This window comes from Grampus griseus (genome assembly GCF_964374135.1).
Source record: "Grampus griseus genome assembly, chromosome: 13".
Taxonomy (NCBI): domain Eukaryota; kingdom Metazoa; phylum Chordata; class Mammalia; order Artiodactyla; family Delphinidae; genus Grampus; species Grampus griseus.
The window spans coordinates 64,117,121-64,130,351 of record NC_139007.1 but is presented as its reverse complement, the minus strand read 5'-3'; the positions used below and the strand labels follow the sequence as shown (position 1 = coordinate 64,130,351).

At 43.1% G+C, this 13,231-nt stretch overlaps 1 protein-coding gene across 1 annotated transcript; it reads right to left on the bottom strand.

The window, feature by feature from the left end:
* Positions 1–968: 968 nt before the first annotated feature.
* ABRACL (ABRA C-terminal like) lies at positions 969–12,977 on the bottom strand. Its single transcript, XM_082668739.1, has 3 exons — positions 12,861–12,977; positions 7,845–7,911; positions 969–1,552 (listed from the first exon to the last, which is right to left on the bottom strand). The coding sequence occupies exons 2-3, from the start codon at positions 7,903–7,905 to the stop codon at positions 1,368–1,370; spliced, it is 246 nt and encodes an 81-aa protein (XP_082524865.1). The 5' UTR covers positions 7,906–7,911; positions 12,861–12,977; the 3' UTR covers positions 969–1,367.
* Between the last annotated feature and the right edge of the window lie 254 nt (positions 12,978–13,231).

Sequence of the window (13,231 nt, the reverse complement as noted above, 5' to 3'; positions counted from 1 at the left end):
CCTCACAGGGTTATATGAGGATTAGAATAATAAATGCTTGATAAATGTTAGTAATGACCATGAAGTACCAGTGAATTCTGTTGTTCTTTAGTCTAGTTTGAATTGGGGTCCTGTCACGAAAGAAAAGGTACTGGTGACAAAGTTTCAATTTCCTTTAAAATGTGCTTGGACTCCATCCTTCCTCTGCCTTCCCATTATCACCACCCCCATGAGATTCTTGAGCAATGTTTTTGCTGGCTTGTCTGACTGCCTCTGCACTCTCCACAGTCCACCCTAGTTACCAGTGGCAGAGCTACCTTCACTAAACATCACTTTCATCATGGAATTTCCCTGCTCCAATTTTTCCCCAGACTCCTCTCCCTGGCTTCCCCGGTCCCACCTTAATTAGCCAGACTGAATCACCTCTCTTCCTAACATTCCAGTCAACCTGACATCCTACCTTTCACAAGATCGTGCCTTGCTAATTCATGTCCCTCTGCCTTACCTTGAGTCATCACTCTCACCCATCCCATCTTTTTCCCTCTGGATATAATCAGCTCCAATCCTGCAAATTCCGCCTCCTCTATACCTCTTCCAACCATCATGCCTTTCACTGACCTTATCCTCCTTGAGATTCTGTATCATTTTCAGCTCCGTACTACAAGCTGCAACGTGCAATCACGGATAATCCTGTATTATATCAGGTGGGTCTAACTAATCCAATTAGAAAGTGAAGATTTTAGGTTACATTTTTGGGGGCACGTCCCCTATCCCAGTGGCAAGCACAATATAGGCATCAAAATTAATATTTTTTGTAGGGCCAAATCTTAACACTAACCATCCCTACTTTTTAAATTCTGTAGTTTTAAGAGAATTTTTCTTCAGATCAAGATAACTTTTACTGCAGTTACCTAATCTTGATGCAAAAACTCGATTCTGAGAGATACATAAATCTCAAATGACAAAATAAGGCAATAAGGCAATTTGAAGAGAGTTACATGTTTTTATTACATAAACATTACATTCATTGTGGGAGCTGGTCTTCAGGTTTGCTTCTTGATTTCATAGAATGTCAAATATCTGTAGAAATTATCTAAGAATGATTTATGAAACAAACACTCTTGCATCCCTACCAAAAAAAGCCTCATTGTCTACATTTTCCAGCCAGATTCCTGAGAAAAAATAATAGGTTTTATTTATTTTACAGTGTAATACATAAATTTACTTTCAAGATATAAAAAAGGACAGGCTTCTAAAATGAGTCTCCTTTTGTTTATAAAGTTCTATAAAAATACATTAAGTTATGCTAATACGTTTGTCCTTTGATGTAATATTCCAGTTTACCAGAAACAAAAAAACCCACAATAAGCAAAGCTATGCAAGCCACATTAATCTTGCAGCAATATAATGTCCACATCATCATGAACACCTTGCAAAAGTAGCTCTCCTGGGTACGTAATCATCTTCCTTCTTTTTGCAGCTTTGAGAGTTCCTACCAGTGCTTCAAAGAGATTGGCACATTTGTCATCTCGGAAGAGGACCCCAAATTTCACACTTAATTTTCCATCAGCATCTAATTTGAGAAAACACAACGTTAGCCAATACAAAGTCTGTTTCTTGCCACCATGTGTGGCAGATACACATAACCTTTCATAAACATCTAACCGAAGGTTAACCAAGATTACAGTTTAGCAGTCAACAGTCAGAAATTCAGTGTAACCTCTTGCCAGATTCAAAATGTGATAGAATAAAAGCAATGTGTGGTACATCTCCTAGCTTCAGTGTCATCAGGGCAGAGAGTGGAAGAGAACTAAGAAACAGTAACAAAAAGTGAACGTGTGGGACTTCCCTGGAGGTCCAGTGGTTAAGATTCTGTGCTTCTACTGCAGGGGACACAGGTTCGATCCCTGGTCTCCCCAGCCGGGGAACTAAGATCCAGCATGCCACACGGTGTGGCAAAAAAAAAGTGAATGTGTTACAGCACTGCAGTGGACAATTCCTCTCTGTCTAAATTTTGATTTTTTAATTGTTAGTTGTTGAATCGATAAAAATAACAAGTACAAGAGAAACCCCAGATCAGGAGCAGTGTTTCTCTAAGTGTGTTCTGAACATGCTCAGAATCCCCAGGGAAGGAGTGGTGACCTTAAAAATGAAGAAATCTTTATTTACCAGAATCCCTAGATTATCTAGTTTGAAGGCCAGTTTTTAGTATAGATGTTAAAAGTTAAGGTAAACACTAAAAAGAAGTGAGCTACCAAGTCATGAAAAACGTGGAGGAACCTTAAATATGTATTACTTAGTGAAAGAAAGCAACCTGAAAAAGCTACATGCTGTATGATTCCAACTATGGGATATTCTGGAAAAGGCAAAATTATGGAAAAAGAGAAAACTAAGTAAAAAGATCAATGGTTTTCAGTGGTTAGGATACGGGAGAGATGAACAGGCAGAGTACAGAGAATTTTTAAAGCAGTGAAGATACTCTATGATACTATAATGATGGAGACACGTCCTTATGCATTAGTCAACCCACAGAATGTACAATACCAAGAGTGAAATGTGATGTAAACCATGGACTCTGGGTGATAATAATATGTCGATGTAGAGTCATCAACTGTAACAAAGGTACCCCTCTGGTGGGGGATATTAATAATGGGGGAGACTATGTATGTGCGGGGGTCAGAGGGTATATGGAAAATCTCTATACCTTCCTCTCAATTTTATTGCAAATCTAAAACTGTTCTAAAAAAAAGTTTTTTTAAATTAAGGTAAACAAAAGGTGGATCTTTGGCTAAAAGTCAATCAACTGAAGTCTCAAAGGGTAATCTAGGACACCCTTCCAACTGTTGGCTGTATCCTTTGATCTACCAGGCTGAACCCTTGACCCAGTCCTATCCTACTTCACTGCTCCAAGTTCTTCCCTCCCAAAGCTGCGCCCCCTGTCAAGTAGATGGCCATCACAGTGAGAAGGGTTCTTGAGTTCCTGCACTCCCCTGCTAGAGCTTATAGCCTGCAGCTTAGTAAACTCCTACTGTGGGTGCAGCCCTGTGCTGGGCACTAGAGGCAGAGAGAAGGAAGTATAGAATCACTTTCTAGCTATCAAAGAAATGGCTTCCATTCCCACAAGGAAATAAACATACAGTAAAACAACAGCACAAAGCAGTATATGATTGGATGTCAAGAACAAGATGACTGGGCTAGAATGGGAAGGGAAGACTTCATGAAGGGCAGTACCTGTTCTGGACTTTAAAGGGAGTATAACACAGAGCTTTTTAAAAAAAAAACTTGACAGTCCTCAGTTGAAATCCTGGCCATCTGCTAGTCGTTTGGCCTTGAGAACTTTTATGTAAGCTCCCTAAGCCTCAGTTTCCTCATCTGTATAATGGGGATCTTAATACCTCCCACACTGTGAGGTTGGGGACACAGTTCTAAAGCACAAAGCACAGTGCCCAGCACATGCTAAGCACTTGATCGATGATCATTATTGGTTCAATTATTTTTTTATGGCTATAACACATTTTATTTATCCATTCATCAGTTAACTTTGGTTCAATTACGAATGAGAGAAATGGAGTATGTGCCATTAGGCACAGGTGAAACAATTAAGTGTCTAGGAGAACAGTGATTAGAGTGGCTAATTTACTCACTGCAAGTAAACCATCTAAGAGGAGAAGAAGGAAATAAGTTTGTAAAGGAAAAGAGAGAATGCTTGGCCTGGAAAGCAAAGATGCACCTGTTTGATTTCCCTTTTTTTTTTTTTTTGGCCGCACCTCGTGGCTTGCGGAATCTTAGTTCTCCGAGCAGGGATTGAACCTGCGCCCTCGGCAGGAAAGCCCAGCGTTCTAACCACTGGTCCACAGGGAATTCCTGCACCAGTTTGATTTCTTAACTTCTAGCTGCACAACCCTCTGTTTGCAATGAGAATCTTTCACTGATTACAGGAATCAGTGCAGCTGCTGGTAACCTGGCAGGTCCTTCAAGCAATCTGAGTTGAAGTTAGGAGGGTAAAAATACCCCTCACACAGCAAGAATACGGAAGAGCTGGGATTCATTCCCAGAGTCTGACTCCAGGGCACACACTCCCTTTTTTAAAAATAAATTTATTTATTTATTTTTGGCTGCATTGGGTCTTCGTGGCTGCGTGCAGGCTTTCTCTAGTTGCGGCGAGCGAGGGCTACTCTCCGTTGTGGTGCGCAGGCTTCTCATTGTGGTGGCTTCTCTTGTTGCGGAGCACGAGCTCTAGGCACTTGGGCTCAGTAGTTGTGGCTCACAGGCTCTAGAGTGCAGGCTCAGTAGTTGTGGCACACGGGCTTAGTTGCTCCATGACATGTGGGATCTTCCCGCACCAGGGCTTGAACCCATGTCCTCTACATTGGCAGGTGGATTCTTAACCACTGCGCCACCAGGGAAGTCCCCCAGAACACACACTGTTAACCACTTCCCAATACACGTTTCCAGTTTATCTGTCTTTTCGATACCTAAAGAGGCCCACAAGGGCTGAGATGGAATTTTGTTTATTTTCCCATCTCCAGCACTTGAGCACAAAGGTAACACGCAAGAAATATTTGTTAAACAAAGGAGTTTAAATCTCCAAATAATCTTTATCCACTTAATTGTTTTCTACAGGATGAAAAATGAGAGACTTTAAAGAACTTTATTTTAAAAGAAACAGGTAAAACTAAATTCATCAATCTCCAACTTCGGCTAATACATCATATTTAGATTAGTCTAAATATGATTAATCTAAATCATAATTTAGTTTAGTCAAAATTATTCCAGATACAACATAAATAACCATAACCTGTCAGTAGATAACATATCTCCATAGATGCTTTCCAACTTAAAAAGTCATCTATTACCAGGAACAGGTAAGTCAAGGAGGCCTAGTGAAGTTGCAATGTTCAAAATATTTTCATCTTTATAGAAGTTAGGATAATTACTTTGTAGTCATCTAGTTTGTAAAGCTGCTCATTTTGAAGTGCAGGTTCAGTTTGCCTTAGCAAATAATAACACTGTGCTAGGGATATAGAGGTTAGACTTTTAAATGCAATTGAATCTGACCAATAAACACTAAGCTGACATTGAGAAGGATCTAATAAGAAAACCTGACAAATCTCTGGAAATATATCTTTAATATCTTTAACAATCCAAACAATAGTACTACTCCCAAGAGTGACAGAGCTCAGGAGAAACTGAGAATGTAGAAATGAGGAACACAGGTAGGGGCATCACTATCGAAAATAAGACTCACTGAGGGACTTCCCTGGTGGCGCAGTGGTTAAGAATCTGCCTGTCAATTCAGGGGACATGGGTTCGATCCCTGGTCCGGGAAGATCCCACATGCCGTGGAGCAACGAAGCCCATGGGCCACAACTACTGAGCCTGTGCTCTAGAGCCCACAAGCCACAACTACTGAGCCCACGTGCTACAACTACTGAAGCCTGAGCACCTAGAGCGAAGGCAGACTGCCTCTGGAAGCTAGAAAAAAGGCTAGGAAACAGATTCTCTAGAGCTTCCAGAAAGGAATGCACCCTGCCAATGCCTTAATTTTAGCCCAGGTGACCTTTATCAGACCCTGCTGTGGTCTGAATGGCTGTGTTCTTCCAAAATTCATATGTGGAAATCCTAACCCCACAAGGTAATGATATTAGTAGATGGGGCCTTTGGGAGGTGCCAAAGTCATGGGGGGTGTAAGGGTGTAAAGTCATGAGTCATAAGGATTAATGTCTTATAAAAGAGGCTGCAAGATTTCATCAGCCATAAAAAAAAAGATGAAACCTTGCCATTTGTGACAACATGGACGCACCTTGAGGGTATTATGCTAAGTGAAATAAGTCAGAGAAAGACAAATGCCATGTGATTTCACTCATATGTGGAATATAAAAAACAAACAAACAAAACCCCCAAAATAAATGAACAAACCAAACCAAACAGAAGAGCATGCTGTGTTGTATCACATGAAACTTACACAATCTTATAAACCAATGTTACCACAATGATAGATACATAGATAGATAAAAAGGCTACAAAGAGATCCCTGGTCTCTTTCACCATGAGAAGATACAAGAAGTCTGAGACCTGGAAGAGGACTCCAAGCTGACCATGCTGGCACCCTGATCTTGGACCTCCAGCCTTCAGAACTATGAGCAATTAATTTCTGCTGTTTATAAGCCACCCAGTCCAGGGTATTTTGTTATAGCAGCCCAAACAGACTGAGACAGACTCCCAACCTGCCTGACCATTAAGATATTAAATGTGGACAAAACTATAACTCAGAAAGATACATGCACCTCTATGATCATAGCAGCACTATTCACAATAGCCAAGACATGGAAGCAACCAAAATGTCTATCGACAGATGAATGGATAAAGAAGATGTGGAACATATATACAATGGAATACTATTCGGCCATAAAAAAGAATGAGATAACACCATCTGCAGCAACATGGATGGACCTAGAGATTATCATACTAAGTGAAGTAAGTCAGAAAGAGAAAGACAAATACCATATGATAACACTTATATGTAGAATCTAAAATATGACACAAATGAACTTATTTACAAAACAGAAACAGACTCACAGACACAGAGAACAGACTTGTGGTTGCCAAGTGGGAGGGTATATTGGGGGAGGAATGGATTGGGAGTTTGGGGTTAGATGCAAACTATTGTATATAGAATGGGTAAACAACAAGGTCCTACTGTATAACACAGGGAACTATTTCAATATCCTGTGATAAACCATAATGGAAAAGAATATGAAAAAGAATATATACATATATATATATACATATATATATAACTGAATCACTTTGCTGTACAGAAGAAATTAATACAATGTTGTAAATCAACTACACTTCAATAAAACATATTTTTTTAAAAAGATATTAAATGTGTTGTTTCATGCACAAAGTTTGTAGTACTGTTACATCAGCAACAGAAAACTACAGGGGACATTTGATACTAATTAATGGCTTAATGGAATTTTCAAGGTACCTCTTGTTATTTCAAATGATTTGTGATTCATAAGTAGACAGAGCTAGAAGTAAGAAGAATCAAGCTATAATGACAAGCAACTCTTTCAAGGTACTTTTTAAAGTTGTTTTTCACTTATATGATGTAATTTTAAAACTTTGGATTCCATTATCCCAGTTGTTGCTGAATGTATCTACTGCTCTTACAATTTTCGAAATGCTCCCCAAACTCTCGTATGTCTGGTCTGAGATGCACGAAATACTTATAGCTACAAGCATAACAGTTGCTTTCATTACAACTTAGGAAAAGGACACCAATACTACCAATTTTACATGTCACAAATTTCACAATAGCTGCTTATATGCTGCTAGGGGGAAAGCTAACTCTAAAAGAAAACTACCTAAAGGATGGCTTCTTTTAGTTATATACACATAAACACCTGATTACACAAAACTCAAAAACTTGGAGAAAATAAAGACAATTTATTAAAATTTCAATCCGAGTCCCTAGTCCTTTGGCAATTTGCAAAATGGTGGCAGGGTAATGCAGAAAAAAATGAATTTTAATAGTGTGCCAAATAAAAATGTGAACATGATTTAATTACAAGATTTCAATGCAGCTAGGTTACGGAAGCACAGCAATTATCTTTCCATTCAAAGGATAATGAAATATCTCAACCATTCTTTGTATAAGAAACACCATACCCCAGTGGCTCTGTGTCTCCAGAAATCACTTCAGGGCTAAGAGCAGTTATCACCTGAGGCTGACAGAAGAGCTGCCATTAACTGTGTCCCGAATCCCTAGGTGATCCCTTCATATGCCTCTAAAAGTTAGTCCTACCTGCTCTAACACAAACTCAGAAGAAATTCTGTATCCATGTTATGATACTTACTTCTTGAACCCAGACGATGAATTTCCTCCACTAAGAGGTTAACTTCATGATCCACATTCATTGCTGCCTGAGGGAGAAAAAAATAAATGTGTATTACTACAGTTTCTACATTCCATTAAACACACCTTGCAAAATCCAAGGGCCCTTTCTTTTTTTCCTGTAGCATTTGTAACTATTAATTTACTGTGGCCCTCTTCCTAAAAATACTGGCATGATGTACCCGGCCTTAGAGTACCTCCATTTCCCCAATTTTATAACTGCCCCTCTGGGCTGACCCCACACAGTCTACCGGGCAGAATGAAGCCATCCTCCTTGTACCCACTATGAACTCTAAGCCAGTGCTCTGGGCACCAAAAATACAAAGGTGAGTGACACAGGACCTGCCCTCAGGGAACTCACCATCCAGACGCAGAGAAAGGCCTGGAATGAATAGCAATGTGACAAGAAAGCACTCTTTTAGTGGTGGGTCCAAGGCATTAAGGGAACACAAAGGAGGAAGCCACAGAAGTTTTCGTCACTGGGGAGGAGTGGCCAGTAGACAGTTGGGAAAGGATGTTCTAGGCACAGGGAAGAGTATATACAAAAGCACAGAAGCAAAAAAACAAAACAAAACCGCAGCACACTTGGAGCAGGCCCTAAGCTAGAAGCTGGTGGTACCAGGATAAACCAACACAATCCCTCCCCTCCGGGAGCCTGCAGTCCAGTAAGGAAGGCGGATCCAGGTGGATCCAAGGCAATTTTAATACCATGGGGTCATCGCAGTGATGACCTCTGGCTCCCTTCCCCCAGCAGTGCCCAGTGCAACCTGACTGTAATGGAGAGCCTGTGATGAAAACCATTCATCTTTGGATAAGGAGTTCAGAACTAACAGCGGCTATGAGAATCCCCTTGGCTCATGAGGTCCTCCACGGGCTGGGCCCACCATTCCACCATTCCAGCCACCTCAAATCTACCCCCCTTGAATCCAGGCTGCAGCTCCACAGGGCTTCTTTTTATTCCTCAAATACCCCTCACTCTCACACCTCCAGCCTTCACATATCCTGTTTCTTCTGCAACCCGGACTCTGGCTATTCCTCTTTCTTGGGGCTAATTTCCATACGTCCAGTCCCAGCTGAGATATAACTTCCTGCAGGAAGCCCTCCCTGAATCCCTGGGGTAGGAGAGCTCTCCCGCGTGTGTTCCCACAGCATGTGCGCCCTCTTCATTTCACTTGATTGGAATGACACTTCTCAGTTTTTATCACTAGACAGTGAGCTCCTCTATGCGGGGATCTGACCGTCATGCTCACTGCTGGACCACATCTGGCACCGAGAGCAGGAGTTCAATACATAACTGGTTTGCAGACTGGAAAATGAGCAAAGGCATGAGAAGGGATGGAACCAACCTGTGGGTGTTGTCACCATGGAGCTGCTGATTTATGTGAGGAACAGAGAGGAGCTCTAAGAGGGAGGAAGTGCACTCAGACAGAAAAGGTAAAGGGGCCTGGTAAACACCTACAGAAAGTGGGAGGAGACAAACACAGCAAGAAACAGGAAAGTGCAGGTAGAGCTGGAGGAGAGAAACCCAACCTTGTTGGATCAAAGAAGTATAGAAGTAAAGGAGGAAGAATGAGTTTCTATAGGAAGGCAGTAATTTACAGTGAAAACAGCAACATGAGGGTTGGAAAGTACGAGCAGCTGGGCAAAAGGAATCATCAATTCAGTCTATCTGCAAATCGTAAGTTTTCCAAATCAAATAAAAGAGTGGGATTGTGTGAATGGTTTACGTTGGGGTGATGATTTGGAAGAAACAACTTTATTCAGACAGATTGTAACTACTTCTCAGTAGCTTTGAAAAAACAAGAATGATATCTATGTTTAAATGATATTGATCAAGACCCCAGATTTGCTATCAGCTAATAATAAAAGCACCACTACACTGCTACTCTTTTGTGTAAATCTTATAATTTAAGAAGGCTACATTGCAATAAAAGGCAACATCTTAGGTTAATGCATCTACATAAAACCGAATATCAAAAATTATAGTGTCCAAATGTGGGAACTTTGTGTTGGTGAAATTATAACATTATATTCAATTCAAGGTAGTTTAAGAGAGACACTAAAAAGCTAAAACATACCCAGAGGACACAACTGAAAGACATGCCATGAGAATAATGGTAAGAAAAAACCTGTTAGTGTCAGTGTGGTGGACAGCTGTTATATCTCCCTGCTCAGCACCCATTCCACCTTCTGGCACCAGCAGTCTAATATTTGTTTGGATACAGCCTTTCCTTCCTTACTCTAAACCCATGTATCTTGGGTAGAGTCTCACCCTGGACTCCAGGAGTGGTTCAAAGTCAGAATAATTGGTTTGGGACATAGGATAGGTGATCCCATCCTGAACAATGGGTTCAGCCCATGAATTTTGCCTGAACTACTAGTAAAAAGACACTTTCCTACTGGGTTTTAAGGTATAAGCTCACAGCCCCTGTATAAATGGCTACAATGTGAAAAGAGCCTGCCAGGAATAAAGCTGACACAAAGAAAACTCCAGCCACATAACAATGACTGAGTCTGTATATGACCTTGGACTTTCCAGTTACATGAACCAATCTTTCCTGGTTTGGCTTGGGCTGGTTTGCTTAAGTTTCTGTCACTTGCACTCTAAAGAATCTTCACTTTTAAAGTTAACCTAGAGAAGACCTGCTGCTATTTTTTTAAAAATTAAAGCTCCTTTTATGTACTTGTGTGAATAGTCTTATTTCGTGTTGCTCTGTTGGGTAGGATGGATAGATGGAACAGAAAGGCAGATTTGAAAGCCATATGAGACAAAATTTCTCTAACAATCAAAACGGTCTAACAGCGAGTAAAGTTTGCAGTAGTAGTATGGATCTGTGAGGGTTGATGAAGAAATCAGCCCACCTTGGACAAAATAGAAAGGGAAATGTCCAAGGGGATTATAGTCCTTTCCAATTCTCAGATGCTTTGATTTCCTCCCACCCTGAATATTTATCTCTTTAACATCGTTTTCCACTCCTTCCACCCCCCACCAGCCACACACTTCAGACCTAATTCTCCTTTAATAATGAGACTCAAAGAGGAAATCCCGCCTTTAAGGAGTGTGAATTCCTGGATCACATTAAGCAGATGTATGTTCATCCAATTTTAAGACAGGAAGACAACCTGAATTTCTTTGTAATTAATTACACCTGAGGCTCCTTATCTGCATTAATTCATGTAAACCTAAGAACCTTACAAAGTAATATTATTTATCCCCATTTTATGGATGATGAAACTGACTCCGAGGAGCTTCCCACAATTAAATGCCATTTCTACTGCATCATTCTGGCTCTTCTCCTTTTTTAAAAATTTTGTTTTATTTATTTTTTTGCTGGTTATTATGCCAACTGCACTAAATATAACAGTGGGTTGTATTTGTGTGAAATATTACATGCTGAGTGCTTACTAAGGCAGGCACTTACAAAGTAAGAAAGGCTCCCTGCACTGACCCTTCCAAGTGGGAACATAACAGGCTTAGAAACTATTGCTAGCATACATAATTTGGCATGGTTTACGTCTTTATTTGATTATTTATCGAGGACAAAGGAGTATAAAATACGCTGTTGCACAATCCTTGGAAGGCCCATGACATTTTATAAGGACAGAAGCCTGGGACTGGTGTTAAGCAGCGAGATCAAGAACAATGAGAAGCCATGGGCAGAGCAAGTCTAAGGGAAAGAAAGAGCCCCTCAGTGGGAGGCTCAGGAGAAGGCGATGGCAGATGCTAGTCGGGCCCTCTAATTGAGACAGAATCCAATTAGGCACTGTGCGTGGGAATCACAAAGAAAGCGGAATGTGGGAGCACTGGGCCATCTGGGCCATATGCTGAAATGCTCCACCATCAATATGCGCTTAAGAATATATTTAAGGACTCTCATAGCTTTTTTCTTTGAGTGGTTGGTTCCTTTTTTGTTTTGTTTTGTTGGTTTGTTTTTTGGTTTTGGGGTTTTTTTTAAGTTTGGAGGCAATACCTAAAAATTTTCTAATGTCAGGGAATAAGCCTACAGGAGTGGGGACATCTTGGAATCAGGAGCCACCTCTCCACCCCGGGGCTGGCCACTGTTTCCCTACCCTCCTTCACAATTCCTGACGAGCAGCTGGTGCGGGTCAAAGAATGACTGGGTTCCTTCCTGCCCCTCGCAGGCGCGCACATACTCCATATTTGGTCATACCTGCACCAAGTTTGGGAGCTGGCCCGGAAGGGGTCCCAAAACCCTGTCCCCAGCGGGCCATCACACGGTCACCACCGGTACCAGTGCAGAGCTGGGGAGCGCGGGGTTCGGCCCCCTGCTCCGGGGCGCACGGCTGGCTCCCGGGCGACCTCCCCAGGAAGAACCGCATTCCGGAAGCCTTTGTCTCCGAGAGTCTCGCGCCAGCGCCGCCTGCCCGCGCTCCCCGGCTGTCGGTGTGCCCCCGGCGCGCCCCGAGAGCGAGCGCCCAAACCGAGAGACGCAAACGGACCCAGCCCGGGGCTCCCGGAGTCGCTGGTGTCCCCTCACTACCACCCACGCCGCACACAGAATCGGGAGCGTACAGATCCGCACCCGCCGCCGGCGCCGCAGAGTCCACTGCCCTGAGGCCACCAGATTCCTCGGGGAAACCTGTTCCCTCACTCCCAGCCCGTCCCCGCTCAGCTCTGCGGAACTGGCTCCCCAAGCGCAAAGCGGACACGTTGCTCCGCGGTAAAAATCTTTAAACGCTGCGGATCTCCCTGCCCTGTCCGCCCCCGGGCGGCAAAACGTCACGTGAGCCGAGGGCGGAAGTCTGCTGCAGAGTTGGGGGGCGCAGGGGCGCGCCCACCCGGTCCCCCGCACCCGCTCAGCCCAAGGCCAGTTATACCCTCCAGGCGTCTTAGCCCCCTCCCGGTCCCGGCTCTCCACCCGCAGCCCACGATGCCCCCGGTTGCTTGGCCTCCACCGGCTACCCCCGTCCATCCTTCATACCTACCTGGCCACATCTTCCCAGGGCAATCACTCACCTCTCCGCCTCCTTTTCTTTTCCGAGAAAACTGGGGCTGCGTCGGTGCGGGCTGGTTATCTTCTTCAACGCACTGGGGAGGAAGAAGCTGAGGAAGGAAGTGACTGAGGCAGAAAAGAGAGGCTGGTGTGCAGGAGGAGGAAGGCTAGCAGGGGGAGGGGGGGAGAGTTTCGGTGCTCAGGAATGCGGCCGCCCACACTCCCAGGGACAAGCCTATGAGGAGGAAACTCAAGAGAGGAGATGCCCGAGACGGGGGCAGACTCCAGACAGGTGGCGGAGCGCTGGAGGCTTCTAGGAAAATGCGCCCAGAGCTTCGATTACCGCCGCCTTTCCCTCACGCCGCTCGGAGCCACGGATCCTCAACCCCAGCAT